Source organism: Schistocerca gregaria, chromosome 3 (assembly GCF_023897955.1).
Source record: "Schistocerca gregaria isolate iqSchGreg1 chromosome 3, iqSchGreg1.2, whole genome shotgun sequence".
Classification (NCBI taxonomy): domain Eukaryota; kingdom Metazoa; phylum Arthropoda; class Insecta; order Orthoptera; family Acrididae; genus Schistocerca; species Schistocerca gregaria.
This window is the reverse complement of record NC_064922.1, coordinates 291,552,315-291,567,742: the sequence shown is the minus strand read 5'-3', so window position 1 is coordinate 291,567,742 and position 15,428 is coordinate 291,552,315. Positions and strand designations below refer to the sequence as shown.

Sequence of the window (15,428 nt, the reverse complement as noted above, 5' to 3'; positions counted from 1 at the left end):
ATACTGTTGGTGGAGGATCCCAAACTAAGTACTCTTAGATAAGGACATAAATTTTGGAAAAATAATATTTAGTTGTTTATTGATATAAATCACTCACACTTTATTGCAAAGATTTTAAGTCACAGGAACTGTTCAAAATGACAATTGCTAATTTCAATGCATACAACAACGCATAAATTTTGATGCACTCTTTCAAAATATCCCTGTTGTCCGTAGTTTAATGAGACAGGCAGCTAGAACGCTACTAATAAGTTTCTCTTCTGCTTCTATTGGAGTTTAAAACACCAATGATTTCCTGTACCCAAAGAAGTCATTGGAGAAAGATCTGGTGATTGCACTGGCCATGGGACAGGACCTCCCTTTCCAGTCCCATGTTTAAAATATGTGTTGTGCAGGTGCTCACTCTCATTAATGCTGAAATAGGATGATGCACTGCAATGCTGAAACAACATATTGGGGACAAGAAGTGATACGGTTTCTTAACAACCAAGGCTACACATGTCAAATGAACTATAGGTAACTGCAAACAAGGTCCATCTTTCACGCTTGTGATAGAGTGAATATCTGTTAGTGATCTGGGGTAAGCATGGCATACTGATTTTCATTACTACAGATGGCAGCTGAAACCACCACTGCAGTTGAGGGAGGCCTCGTTAAAGAACAATGCAAACTATTATGTTCTGAAGTTCGATACTGCAATACTGTGCTAAATAATCCACTGACAGAACTAAACACTGAGAACAAAAGCATTTGATCACATTTTTATTGACATAAAAAACACATTATTGGTCACTGAGGTGTAATTGGCACTCTACCAGTAATCTTCACTATGTATTCTTCGGACTGTGAAATTCATGGGCAAGCTGATGGGTTCTTATTATGGAATATTATTCAACGTGTTCCAATGCCACCTCTACAAATTATATTGTGAGAACAATTCTTTGTTGAGAACCTTAGGCAGTCCTCTGTGGCTTGTACACACCATTTAATTGTAAGTTTCTATGCCCTGTGCTAATTTTCTTGTAAGTACAATAAAACCTTTTACTGGGTGGTGATGACCTCATCATTTAATGTCCAAAACCACTAGACATCATCATCATCAATACATATTGTGTAAATTCCCTCTGAACATTCTGTAGCATTGCTACCTAGTCTTAAGGGACATTTGTAAGTAGGTGCCATGGAACATTGTTGTTAACTACCGCTAGCCAGTAAGCACAGTGTGACAACACACAGTTAATAGGAACATGTATGCAAAAGGATTGAGAGATGTGCTAGCCATGCTCTGGGAAACCTGCACCGCACAGTGGTAATAGAGTGCATAGGAGAGCGTCACCACACCAGAGCTATAGCTATGTTATAAGCTATGTGATGAAGCCAGGCAATACTGCAATAAGTGTGCACCAGGGCAGTATCAATAACTGTCAATTTTGAGACAGAGGTATTCAGAGTTCAACAGTACTATTGCGATACCAAAGTTATGACATCAGAGACCCGACACAGCGAGAAGAAGAAGCATGTTGCTGATGTCTGAGCCTTGGCCTATGATGGGTGCCTGGCTCACTTCCCAAGTCTGATGTCAGAATCACTGGATGCTGATGCATGTATCCTCCATCTAGACTGGGGGACAGCTACCTGCTGTCTATTACTGATCGCTGTGCCGAAGTGGGAAGTGTTCACCTCCCACTGATGATGGAGAAATGTTGTCATTAAAAGCAGCAAGATGTCAAGCACCAGTCAGTCACTGAGTGCCTCTGGCTCACCACTCAGCTGCACCCTCAGCCAGCCGGCCCATACAATTCATTTAGTTTTTAAGACAATATATCCCCCTGTACTGTACAGAAATGCATTTCCACAAATTGTGTAATGAGTAATGCTCCCTTTGACAGACAGCCATGTGTTGTAAATAGTAGTAAACTCCATCATCAATATATCAAAGATAATCATGTATGGTTTTTAAATTTGGTACTATCAATGTCTACATGGAATATATTATTTGTTCTGAAACATAAGCAATTTGCAAATGTGTACCTCTCACGATTATTCATTCAAGACTTTGTTGTGACTGAAACATGTATTTCTGATGATTTGTTCAAAATACAAAGTTTAGGATGAAATGGCTGTATTTGTGCACACAGAGGCCAGTAAAACATAACATAAATACATTTATTAATTAAGCAAAGACTACACCAAACATTACTGCAGTCTAAAAATAAAAATGTCTAGTTTTCAAATCTGACGTATTCTACACTAAATTTTGCCCTTTTTGCTTATAATATGTGCCTTTAAGTTCTATAAGTCTTGCTGATTAGTACAAGTTTGTGTATGAGAGGATATTGGTTGTTATAGAAATTAAAGTAAAACATGGAAGTTCTGCAGTGTCAAATTTAATATGATGCTTTGGAAAGATATTTTTTGTTGCAGATGTTTCAGACTGATTATTACAGTTAGTTTAAAATTACTGACAGTATAATGTTGAAGTATCTTCTTCCTTGAATGCTCACATGTTCTTGACAATGTAACAGCTTACTGACAACAATCCAAAATGGTAATTTCAAGACTATGAGCAATATGTTCAATATGGCTATCAGCCATGGAAATCTCTAATTAGAGAGGAGAGAAGGATAGTATTGGGATGAGACAACAGCTAAGCATTGTAGTGAGTGACATTTGAGTCAAGCCCAAAACAAAAATATATATATATATATATATAAAATGGTATGATGAACTACAAACCTTAGCCAAAACAGCAAGGTGCTGGTTCTGGACTATAGCTGCTCTGTAAGTTGCCAGTCCTCCTTCTTCTAAGTCAGGAAACATGTGGAACAGATGAATAGAGGACAAAAATTCCACTACAGCATCACCCAAGAATTCCAGCCTTTCATTGTGAGTAATATTTGACTCAGTTTCTGTCTTTTTCCCGAAACGTGACATAATATTGATGAGTGTATTAATCCCTAGAACACAAAAACATAGTTTTTAATATTCAGGCAGTTTCTCTGCAACCCCTGACTAGTTTGTTTATCCATTTCCCCCCTCCCCCCTCTGTCCCCCCCCCCTCACTCTTTCACATGCACACGCACGCGTGTGCGCACACACACACACACACAGACTGCTGACAATAACACTGATCACAAATTGTACAGTTCACAAGTATCTTTCCACGACAATTCAAAAGACTGTGTAGGAGGAGGCTGCAATCTGACACATAATTCTGGATGAATTAAAAGATGTTTCAATTTGAATCTTTTTGTATGCATATAGATATCCACAAACTCAAAATCCACAAACCCTACAATCCTGGACGGCCCGTTGTTGCTGGTTATTGTGCTCCAACAAATTATCCATAATCTAGCCTCTCACATCAAAGATACCAACCATCTTCTTCACTGACTCTCCACCATCCCCACCCATTTACGTCCTGGATCCCTACTTGTCAGTGTTGGAAACACCTCCCTATACACCAAGATCTATCATGCCCGTAGTCTTACCACTATTGAACACTACCTTTTGTAATGTGCTTCGAACTATAAATCCACTCCCTAATTCCCAAACACCTTACTAACTTTATACTAACTCCTTCTCCTTTAATGGGATGGTATACAAACAAATCCGCAGCACAGCCATGAGCACCCGCATGACACCCTCCTGTGCTAAACTGTTTATCAGGCATCTAGAGGAGACCTTCCTAGCCTCCCTAAACAACAAACTCTAGCCTAGCTCAGGTTCATCAATTAATCTGGATTAAGAGCCAAGACACCCAATATTCATTCCTTCATAACTGCAACACATTCTCTTACATCCTCTTCAGCTGGGCCTCATCAACCCAATGTGGCATCTTCCTGGATGTTACACTCCCCCTCTCTGATGGCTCCATCCACATTACCCACTGATCTCCAACAATACTAGCATTTCAACAGCTGTCGTTACTCCCATAACAAAAAATCCCTCCCACACAGCTTGGTCACCCAAGAACAGCATATCTTTAGTAACAAGAACTCCCTTACCCAGTATGCTGAGGGTCTCACCAAGGCCTTCACAGACAGACACTATCCCTATACCTAGTCCACTAAACAGATCTTCCATACTGTTTTCCCTCTCACCTCCAATCCTCCTACCACCCCAAGAACCAGCCACACAGGAGTGCCCCTTTCATAATACACATCAACCCAGCCTGGAATAACTGAACCACATCCTTTATCAGGGCTTTGATAACCTATCATCATGCTCTGAAATGAGGGACATCCTACGCCAAAACCTCCCGATTCCTCCTAAAAATGTGTTTCATCGCTGACCCAACCTCCACAACATCCTACGCCATCCTTACGCCACTCCCATTCCCAGCCCCTTGCCACAAGAACCATATCCCTGTGGAAGACCCAGGTGCAAGATCTGCCCATTCCAGCCACCCAGCACTTCCTATTCCGCTCGTGTCACAGGCTTATCTGACCCCATCAGGGGCTGGACCAACTGTGGAAGCAGCTGTTTCATATACCAACTCTGCTACATTGCACAGCTTTTTATATTGGTATGACTACCAACCAGCTGCCAACCAGGATGAACAGCCACCACCAAACTATGCCCAAGAGCAAAGTAGACCACCCTGTTGCATAACATGCAGCTGAATATAACACATGTTTGGTTATGGCTGCTTCACTACCTGAGCCTCTGGGATTCTGCCTCAACCACCAGCTTTTCTGAACTGTGAAGATGAGAGTTATCCCTACAACATGTTCTCTGCTCCTGAAATTATTTTGGGCTCAACCTACAGTAACATACTGTACCCACTCTCTCCACCTACCAGGCACCTTGTCATCTTGGAAGTCTAGCCCTGCACTCTCTACCAGACAGCAGTCTTCTGTCCCCCCACCTGTACAAGGTCATTCCTTTCTCTTCCCCACCCCTCCAGATCACTGCTTTCATTCATGTTACAGCTGAATTCTGTTCCAGGTTGCTGGAGACACAGTCATGTGTGCATGAGGTGTGCTTGCTTGTGTGAGTGAATGCGTGAGTGTGTTTCTTTTTCTTTTACTGTCTGTAACTTAACATGTCATATTTATGGTAAATAGCAATCTAGTTTTTCCTTACATTGTTTATATCTACTCTCTTAATGAAAACTGACAACAGCAGGTCAATTCCATTGCTGAACGTGAGCAATTGTAATTAATTCTTCTAGAGAACCTGGGATGCCACCTCAAAGAAATTATATGAGTTGGAAAACAACTACGTTACATTGAATCATCAATCAATTTTGCATAAATATATTTTTCATCTAACTATGTTGTAACAGAAAAGAAAAGTGCAGGAGACTTCTTTGACAACAGTATTCTTAAGTCCTGAAATCAACATCAAGAGCTGCTAAAGGCAAATAGTTAGTCACACTTTCGCACAGTGAAATGGTGCCTCTGTAAATGACTGAGCAGTGGCTTTGTGAAGAATGGTCAACACAGATACACAGATGCACTCATTTAACAAATATTGTACCACTACTTCAACAAATTGTTCAGGAAGTAAGTGCTGCATTTAAAGATAAGGAGCTTCCTGTCTACTACTTTGAAGAGTATAATTAACGTAACTGAAAAAAGCAACCCTGAATTTAAAGTAATTCATGATAAAAGAAGTGAAGGTAAACTTTGAGGTGTTTGGAGGCACATAAATAAGACTGAAAACATTCCTAAATGTTTATAATATATCTTTCTTCAGGGCTAACTGACACAGAATACACACATATACGCCTTCATGGCTACATTGCCCCAGGCAACAAATAAAAATAATAATTTCATGGGGGCACAACAGGCTGGTGCAAGTCTTTTAATTTGATGCCACTCAGTGATTTCCAGGTCACTGAGTGGCATGTGTCCTAGTAATCCTACTATTTATTGGGGATCTACAGTTTAACATAGAATCTAAACCACAAGTTTTTCCTGGTGGTTCCAGGGATGGAAATCAAACCTAAGATTAAAATTACAAACTTTTTGACCATTTAGATTGCAAAAACTGAGTTTACTGATTTGGACATAAAAAGCAGACTACATACAGACTCAAATCTCTCATCAGCAAAGAGGGGTCTCAAAAGTTGTTTTTTTTTTTTTTTTGGTTTTTTTTTTTTTTAAAAAATCCCACCACCACCACCACCACCACCATCACCACAACCCCACAGCCAGCCAACTCACACCTACTTATTGTTTTGATTGTAATCAAGTTGTAAAACTATTTTACAGTACATTTCCCATACTTTTATTTAAGTAATTCAGTTGACCAAAAGCATATGATTTTATAAAGACAGCTACATTACCTAAAACAATAAAAAAATTAGAATTACTATTCATTACAGTATGAAGTGAAGAAAAAATACATAAAGAAAGAGAAAGCGAGAGATTTTTACTTTTAAACAGCATTTGTACTTATTATTATCATCATGTAAATAAAATAGAAAGAAACTTCCACATGGGAAAAATATATTAAAAACAAAGATTCCAAGACTTACCAAGCGAGAAAGCGCCGGTAGACCGGCACAATAAATAAAACCCACAAACACACACACAAAATTTCTAGCTTTCGCAACTGATGGTTGCTTCTTCAGGAAAGAGGGGAGGAGAAGGAAAGACGAAAGGATGTTGGTTTTAAGGGAGAGGGTAAGGAGTCATTCCAGTCCTGGGAGCGGAAAGCATGCTTGTGTCTGTGTATGTGCGGATGGATATGTGTGTGTGTGTGTGTGTGTGTGTGTGTGTGTGTGTGTGTGCGAGTGTACACCTGTCCTTTTTTCTCCCTAAGGTAAGTCTTTCCGCTCCCGGGATTGGAATGACTCCTTACCCTCTCCCTTAAACCCCACATCCTTCCGTCTTTCCCTTTCCTTCCCTCTTTCCTGAAGAAGCAACCGTCAGTTGCGAAAGCTAGAAATTTTGTGTGTGTGTTTTATTTATTGTGCCTGTCTACTGGCACTTTCCCGCTTGGTAAGTCTTGGAATCTTTGTTTTTAATATATTATCATCATCATCATCATCGTATGCATCAATTACAACAACAAATTCAATAAACACTTAAACAAAGAGATACAAATATGCAACTATTTATACTACATAACATTAAATGGCTCAGATTACACATGAATAATTGAAAACTCAATCCAGTGGAGCGCATCACTGGATGCTTCATGCAGACTCGTGATAACACCAGGGAAAAGTATGTTAGGGCACCCATTTGCAATGTGATTCATTATATGAATATCAACACAGTCACATGCACGGTCACTTGTGCATGTCTGTTAAATTCTACAGTAAAATTTACTGTCTATTCCCAGGTTAAAATTTTCTTGCTGGTACAGGGTTCTACCGTATCCTACCAGTGGTGGACTACCAGGAAATATTCAAATTTCACCTCCATATTATGTTACACTAAAAAAAAAAATCAGCACTAATTAGCTAAAAAACTTCACAATTAATCAGATAATATTGACGGCTCCAAGTATTCACATCGTAACTCCAAACTGCTAGTTTTGCAGGAGAAGCAAAAGAAGTTTAAAATGAACAATATAATCCAAATGCATTTCAATTTTTTTGACAGATAAACATATACAATAGAAGGGTTTTAAACATCCTATTCTAAAATGCTCTACCTGTTTTCAAAAATGGACTTTGCAGACTTCTGATGTTTTTCTCTGGCAAAAATCTACATCATATTTCCTTAAGTTGTGTTCCAATAGCTTTATGATAACAAAAACTGAGAAAGTAATATATTATGATGTTCTTATGCATTTTCTACAAGAGATCTTCATTCATCAGTACTTCGTACACCATGATGAGTACATTCTGGTGTACTGGTTTATCTTGAAATGGGCTTTGATAAAAATGATGATAAGCAGTTGGGATACAATTGCTGTCACTTAAGGACAAGAGATCCTTCAACTTCTGTTTACTGATCAGCAGAAGCCCATGAAATACCTGTGCCAGGACCTTGCAGGGTAATAGTAGCCTTCCTCTAGATCGCTTCAGGACAAAGACAGACTTTGTTTCTTCTTGGTAGATGCACTTAAAGTACACTTTGTATGCTCTTTCTTCTCAGACAGCTATTTCCCAGGGTACTTTACTGCATATCACCTTATATTTACTGGTGTCATACATCCACTGTTGCTTTTGCACCACTTTTTTGAGTCGTATATTAAGTCCTGATTCATTTTGTTAGTTGTGTATGGCTTGTCAGTGACCTTACTCATTTGATTTAAAGTTAATTATTGATCCAGAATGTGCACAGATTGGTTCACCTTTTGATCAGGGCATGCACCTTCATTCTGGGAGTGCCCCTTTTCAAGAAAATGATGTGTGATTGATATTTCAACTTTAGTAATGCAATGAAACACATAGAAAATAAAAATATTTTCCTATTTTGCTCTCCACAGCTATCCAAATAAGTCTGAATGTTTTGTTACATTTACTGGCTTGCATCTGCAACAAATGGTAAAGACAGCTGGCTATTTCACTTGGACCACAATGGGCAATGGCCTTATGCCGAATGTAACAGTGCCCTCTCTTGTTCCCCATGTCGTATACTATTAAACTGAAGATGAAATGTTTCCATTTGTAGTAAGACAAGTTTACAACAAACTGAGGAGTATCCAATGCTGCACTGCAATTATAATGGATTTGACTGAGATTGAAGTAATTTTAGCATCTTCTTTGAGTTCCCTGACAATAGCTTCTGTGGAAGGCATATTTGTTTGCCAACTTTGCTTTCTCTTCTAAGGAAGAACTAGTGTAAAGATCGCACAGGTCACACAAATTCTTTTTAGGCCAGAAGAAAGACAAATTATGTTCTTGCTTGAATATATTGGTGCATTGCCATAATGTGCCATGTTTCAAGGAGACATACACACTTTCCTTGATCCATTCTTGGTACATTCTATGCATCTCTGCAATGCTCAGTTCAGTGTCAAGGTATTTTTGGGTTATTTCTCTCCTTGTGTAATGTGACTCTACAAAAGGAAAGTTGTTTACATTTCAGGTTGTAGTGTATTCCCCTCTTTTGTAATGCTTTACTCTTATATCAAATGACAAAACACTATCTGCCCCCAGTTTTTTGATGACAGTCCGCACCCATATACCTGTAATACAGAGGGTATGCAGAAACATCTTCCGACATATGTTTATCTTATTCCCATCAAGTGTTAGAGAATAAAGTCCTGAAATGTTTCTTCTTGATTCAGTCACATTTCAGATATTTTTCCTACTAACATTTATCACATGTCGAAAGATGAATTCTCACTGTCTGCTATGATCTCCTATCCGCCAAAACTGTTCAAAAATACCCTGCCTGTTTTCTTGGGTAAACCTATCACGCCATTTCAGTTGGCAGAAGCTGGGATCACATCCAGGCTTCATTAATCTAGCTTGGATTTCTGTAATTTTGTTGGTCTTTATGTGCCAAACCTCTGTTGAGGGATTCCTTCACTCTATTTACTATACAGGAGGAAGGATTCCTACCTCTTTCAGGGCTCTTCCTTTCATTACTTGAGCATTGCTGTGTTTTAACATAGTCTGGGGAGGAGCGTGTTGCATTATGTTCCACTGTGGAGGTGGATGGAGAACCACTTAAGGGCTGCCCATCAGTTTGTAAGGAGTTCTCTCCTGCAATAAAAATGTGTACTGTTAAAATGAAATGCTTAAATTACATTGTTTCCCAAAATACATGTGCTACAAAAACTTCCACCCTTGTCTTTCTTACGTTTCACATTCAACCGCATTCTCTTTTGCTCCTTCTCATCATTGCTGCTTGATAAACCGTCAGCTGTTGTGACAATAAAAATCAGGCTCGGCAACAGAGTCACCACTATTCTCAGAATGTGAGGAATCAATAATTTTTGACCATTTTCCTGTTGTCACCAGTTCAACTGTACAAAAACAAAGCTTCTCTAAAGCTAGGTCTACACATAATGTTTCATAGTCAGTCTCACATGATCATACAAGATTGACGACTAGACTGACACAAATCGTGCAGCTAATTCGCTCAGTTTTTTGATCAGTCTTTCGCTCAGTCATTCCGGAATCATCATGGAGGAAAACAGTTATGGTATTTAAGAATGTTGCAGAATCTACCCTTAAACTGAACAAGAAAACAAAGTCTACATGTTGTTCAGGTCGTCCTGGAATTGGTTGTTGAGGAGAGGGACATTCTCCTACATGAATCTTATGCGAGAACTACAGCAGGAACCAGGCAACTGGAATTATTACTTATATGTGGACACAGAAACGTACTGTAAACTGTTAAAGCTTGTAACCCTAGAAATTAAAAGAAAGACAATGACATGCGAGTAACTACAGGTGCCACAAGAGACTTGCAGCAACATTAGGGATTTTAGTGACTGGCTGGAGCTAGAATTTGCAAAAAATATTGTATTCATAAATTAGGATCTGTACAATTTTACGTATCATTCCCAAAATTACCATTTAGTATTAGCAATTAATATTTAGAAATTCTTGGTAAGCTTGAGGAATTACATATATTTATTATGTAAATACCTGTACTGTATGACTGGGTTGTGGGAAACTTTGATGCTACTGGGGAGATTTTCCTGATAATTATAAGCAAAATTGTCTTGAATTACACTCAGCCCCTGGAAGAATCAGCACAGTTAACAACTGCAAAGTCTTTTGTTAATGCTTCCAGGTCAGTTAAAATATCATCATTAATCAGCTTTCTCGCAAGTAAATGTTGGTTCTCTGTAAGATCATATAATCTAATTTATGTGCTACATAAATTCCATAAGCATAAAATTCATTGTTTGAATGAATGGTCTTATATGTTTGACCATCATCTTCTTGGGTGCTGGTCTTCAACATGCAAGAAGGGAAGTAAATCAAAGTAGCACACAGAATATTTCCAAATTTATTCTGTTCCAGCTCTAGATCACATGGACACTTCCATTTTTGCATTCTGTTTGCAGTAAACTATTCCAAATGAATTGATCTTTTTGGTGAGCAGTCCTTTTGCTGCTTTACAATCCCCTTCCTTGTATTATTAATTAAAGCAGTGTATGCCTGGTTTTTCTTCTGTCAGTTGCTGTAAACCTCAGATTTTACTTGCCCAAGGCAAGGAAAACTATGATGCAGCTCTATGAACTCCATGATAATACTGAGAGTCCAGTGTAATAAGTCTGCCATTTTGCGATCTTTCATACACGCAAAGCTCCAGCCCGTCAGTCTTTTGCAACTTTGTCAAACTTGATTCATTTCATGCAAGACTGTCAAACTTCCATTCACAAGTAACGTTTTATTTGACTAATCTGGCATGATCAGGTAAGACTGACCACAAAACGTTACATGTAGACCAGGCTTTAGATCAGTTGGTACGACAAAACTAAGAATTGGTATTATGCTGATACAATAATGCACATAACGCACATAAATAAGCTTGCCTTTTGACACTAAATCTGTGCAACTATTCAAGTGTTCTTTTGGAGACCAGGTATTACAGCCTCCAGCTTCAGGAGGAGACGATTCCCTGTCATTTACAGTTTGGTCTCCTGTAGAAAGAAATGGGTGGCTTCAAATAATAATTATTGCTGCGACAACACACATTATTATTTTTGGTGCTAAATACAACTATGCAGCCAACAAACTATGAAAAATATTCTTAATCTGTATACAAAATGAGTATTTACTACTATCTACAGAATTTCAGGGCTCTTTTCAGGTTTCCAATTCTCTATACAAAATTTCGTTCTTTATCATTGTTGATACAAGAGAAAATTAGTACTTACGTTCAACAGCATTCATTAGTTGCTCATTATTTTCAATGTTGGACTTGATTACACAATTAGGGAAGAACTTAATTACTGACACCAATTATAAAAGCAGCGAAATGAAAACCCATTCACACAGCTCCATACTAATTCTTATTCTATGCTAAATCAGTGGTTATACTCGTACTGATGAGCACATCTATAATCAGCATAGATATTATTAGCAACAAGCTACCTTAGATGACAATGGTCCCAACTTAATAGCAACAATGATAAACATCGTGCACTTGTAAACAGTAAACTTTCCCTGCACAAATGTCATAACTGCAATTATGATGTCTATTGAGTTACCATTCTCCTACGAAAAACACTGCAACATAACCTGTGATTGTTTTCATCAGTGAATCAATTCCTTAGAAGACTGCTAATGCTGCTACATATTGTGCAGCTAGGGATATGATTTTTATAAGAGGAGAGAAAGATTGATGTAACAATAATGGTGAACATCATAACTCAATTTGGCCATTTTCGGACTTTATAATGTCATATACACTAGCCATGAAATACAAATAAACAATGTCCCCACATAACTTCATAACTACGTAAAATTGTTATTGTGATCTTCAGTCAAAAGACAAATATGTACAAATATATCTTATAATTAAATTATAATAAAAAGGTTTGGTCAAAGATTTTTGTTAAAGAGGCCAAATGGAAATGAACTCTGTGTATCTTTTGCTGTAAAACAAATGATATGGCATTTAATTTATTCTCGCCATTCTGAAGTGTCTTCATTTGTCTGTCTGTTGTAGAGTAAGCACATGTCTCTACGTACCATATCTATAAATGAAATACAAGATATTTTTTTGTAAATGTGTAACTGGAATTTAATTATGGTATCACACCTGATAATGTCCCACGAAAATAACAATAACTTTCAATGAACATTAAGAGGCCATGACTGGTGACAAATTGTTCATAGATAGAATAACAGAACGTATCACGTGTTCTCTCGTTAGCTATTCAATACTGCTAAGTAGAACCACTAAGTAGAACCAACCTCGGATTGTGTGGCCAATCATTTCTTTTCATTCCTTATGTATATTTATTTACTTGAGAATCATGTTAGATTGGTTGGGCAATAACCTTCAAACAATGACATTGATAGCTGCTTTCATGGCTTGATATTAATAAATGGCAGTCTGATAATTATAAGAATATATAACTTACATGTTTTAACAATAATCATTAATTTCATTTATCTTTCTTTTTTTAAATATGCCATTATGCCAGTATGTTTCACTCGTCTGTCATGGAGTAGCATAATAATCAGTTTCTATTTGCCATGATATTCTGGGAAAAGTTTTCATAATAGTAATATCCCAAGTCTTTCTCTTGTAATATAAATTCAAGAGGCAAACATTTAAATGGCACTAACATGGGGTGCAATAAATGAAGAACTGTATTATATATGTCTATATATGTTCTTTTCCTTTGCATGTAACTATGTGAATAGAAGCCATTGATGTAAACAAAAACTGTGGCGAAAAATTGTAAAAGGAAGAATTTATCCAAATTATAGTATTTCTTTGTGTGTGTGTGTGTGTGTGTGTGTGTGTGTGTGTGTGTGTGTGTGTGTGTTTGCCTATACATTGAGAAGACATTATCAGGTAAGGGCACCACTGATCTACATTTACATTTTTTGCATTGCTACAATTTTCTAACAATGTCATAAGCACCTCATGGTTAATATCTGTTACAATTATTGCAGATTTTTTAACTAAGAAAATTAGTACATGTGGAATTCATTATGGTAATACTGGAAGCCAAAGCAACATGGCCACTTTTAAGGTGTTTGCGAACAAGATGGATGGAGATTGTCTGTCTTGTTTGAATTAGAGGCACCCACCATTTTATTGAGTCTTAATTTAGTTTTTCTGGGCACCCGCGTAACAAAATATTTATATATGCTGCGCAGTGATGTGTTTTTAAAAAATCTATCATTCTGTAGTGCAACAAAATCGGAAAAGTTATGAAGCTGGAAGATTTAGAAAATGTTGAAAATAGTTCAAATGTTGATGGGAACAATGTAGTCATTCCAGCAACGCCTGATGTAGATTTACATACTGCACACAATGAGAAAAACATGCAATCTGAATTAACAGAAAAAAATCTGCAAAAGTGTGTTGCTCACAATCCATGCAGAGCAGAGCTCCATAAGTTGATGAATGATAATTTCCAATGTCTTGGATAGAAACAAGCAGAACAAATAAATATGACTCTTGAATGAGTCACACAACAGTTTTTATAAGCTGTTTCAACACCGAACAAAACAGATTAACTCAACTCTTGAGCATGTTTCCAGGGAACGCTCAGAAGACGTGAGGACTGATTTTGATCATATTGCGAAAGAACAATTAAAGGTCAATTTTGAACAGTTTAGATTACTCAAAAATTTGATGTGATCTGTATCAAAATGGTAGCTTTAAAATATGCTTATCAGGGAATACCTGAAAAAGAAAAAAGTTATTGGACAATGACAGCATGCTAAAAATTGCGCATGGTACACTGCAGGGAAATGTCACTCAACTTACCAAGCAGCTGAATGAATTAACCATTAGCCAAGAATTGAAAATTAGTGAGAGATTCATAGTACAGAATTGGTGGATGATTTCAATTACTGGCGAGGGGAGAAGGATATCTTAGTCAATACAAAACTCGATACTGAGTTATGTGTTGCTGTGCAGTCTATAGCTGCTCGGACATCACTTGCAGCAGGAGCTGTGGGCAAAAATGTCAAAGTTAACTCGTCACAAAATAAAAAGATGTTAAAGAGTGAATTACTGGACTGGCGCGATAGTGTAAACGCACACGTCACTGACATGTGTCCCAAGTCATTACCATAAAGAGTACTGAACACAATGTATCCAACACCAACAGCTGATGATGGCTTGTATGTTAACATAACTCAGTGTAATCATTTTCACAGAGATGTGCCGAGGACGGCTAGTCTATATTGCCCACTACTCAACCAAATTGGTGGGGCTCGTCCAACTCTGACAACCATTTTATTAGAGGAAAACCTCTTAAAACACCAAAAGTTTCAGGTTTTCACACGAGATCCTTACCCAATTGTGTTTATAAACGATTTCTGAGGATTACTACTACAGTCTTGGAATGAGAGACAGAAAATTCTCTATTTCTCACTTCTCACATTCAGGGTGATGCTGCCTTATGGGCAACCACTGCAGCACAAACTTGTACAACATATATGACTCTGAAAAGACTTTCCTCACAAAGTATTGATCAACGTGTGCTCAGGAGATTGCAAAGGGTTATAATCTGAAACAGCAAAGTCTTTGAAAGTGCTCTGAGCCGTATGTTGCAAAACAGGTTATTGGGATGAACAACTAGTGAACTGCCCACACCAGTACATAGATCTAATCCAGGAAGTTGCAACGGCAATGGTGGAGGGCAGCCTCCAGTTGCAACAACAATCAAGTGCATTTAGCAGGACAGTGTGGCGACAGTGCAGTGTTGTATCAGGAAACATACTCCAAAATAGACAGCATTGCACGAAGACAGGTGACAACAAAATCAAAATAATGGACATCAGTTTACTCTCATATGCAATGGCCGTCACAATAATATAAACAATGGTAGATGGCACCCACAGTATTCTAGTTAGTGACTGC

General features: G+C 37.9%; 1 protein-coding gene across 6 annotated transcripts in view; it reads right to left on the bottom strand.

Annotated features, from left to right (window-relative positions):
- Positions 1 to 15,428, bottom strand: part of LOC126354294 (ribonuclease 3) — a 244,217-nt gene that overhangs the window by 140,566 nt on the left and 88,223 nt on the right. For 3 of the 6 annotated variants that reach the window (XM_050003841.1, XM_050003842.1, XM_050003845.1), the window contains exons 13-14: positions 9,476 to 9,619; positions 2,737 to 2,957 (exon numbers count right to left, since the gene is read on the bottom strand). In XM_050003841.1, the coding sequence (XP_049859798.1) occupies positions 2,737 to 2,957; positions 9,476 to 9,619 (365 nt within the window). The remainder of the gene's footprint in view (positions 1 to 2,736; positions 2,958 to 9,475; positions 9,620 to 15,428) is intronic. The other 3 variants (XM_050003843.1, XM_050003844.1, XM_050003847.1) reach the window with 1 other exon arrangement.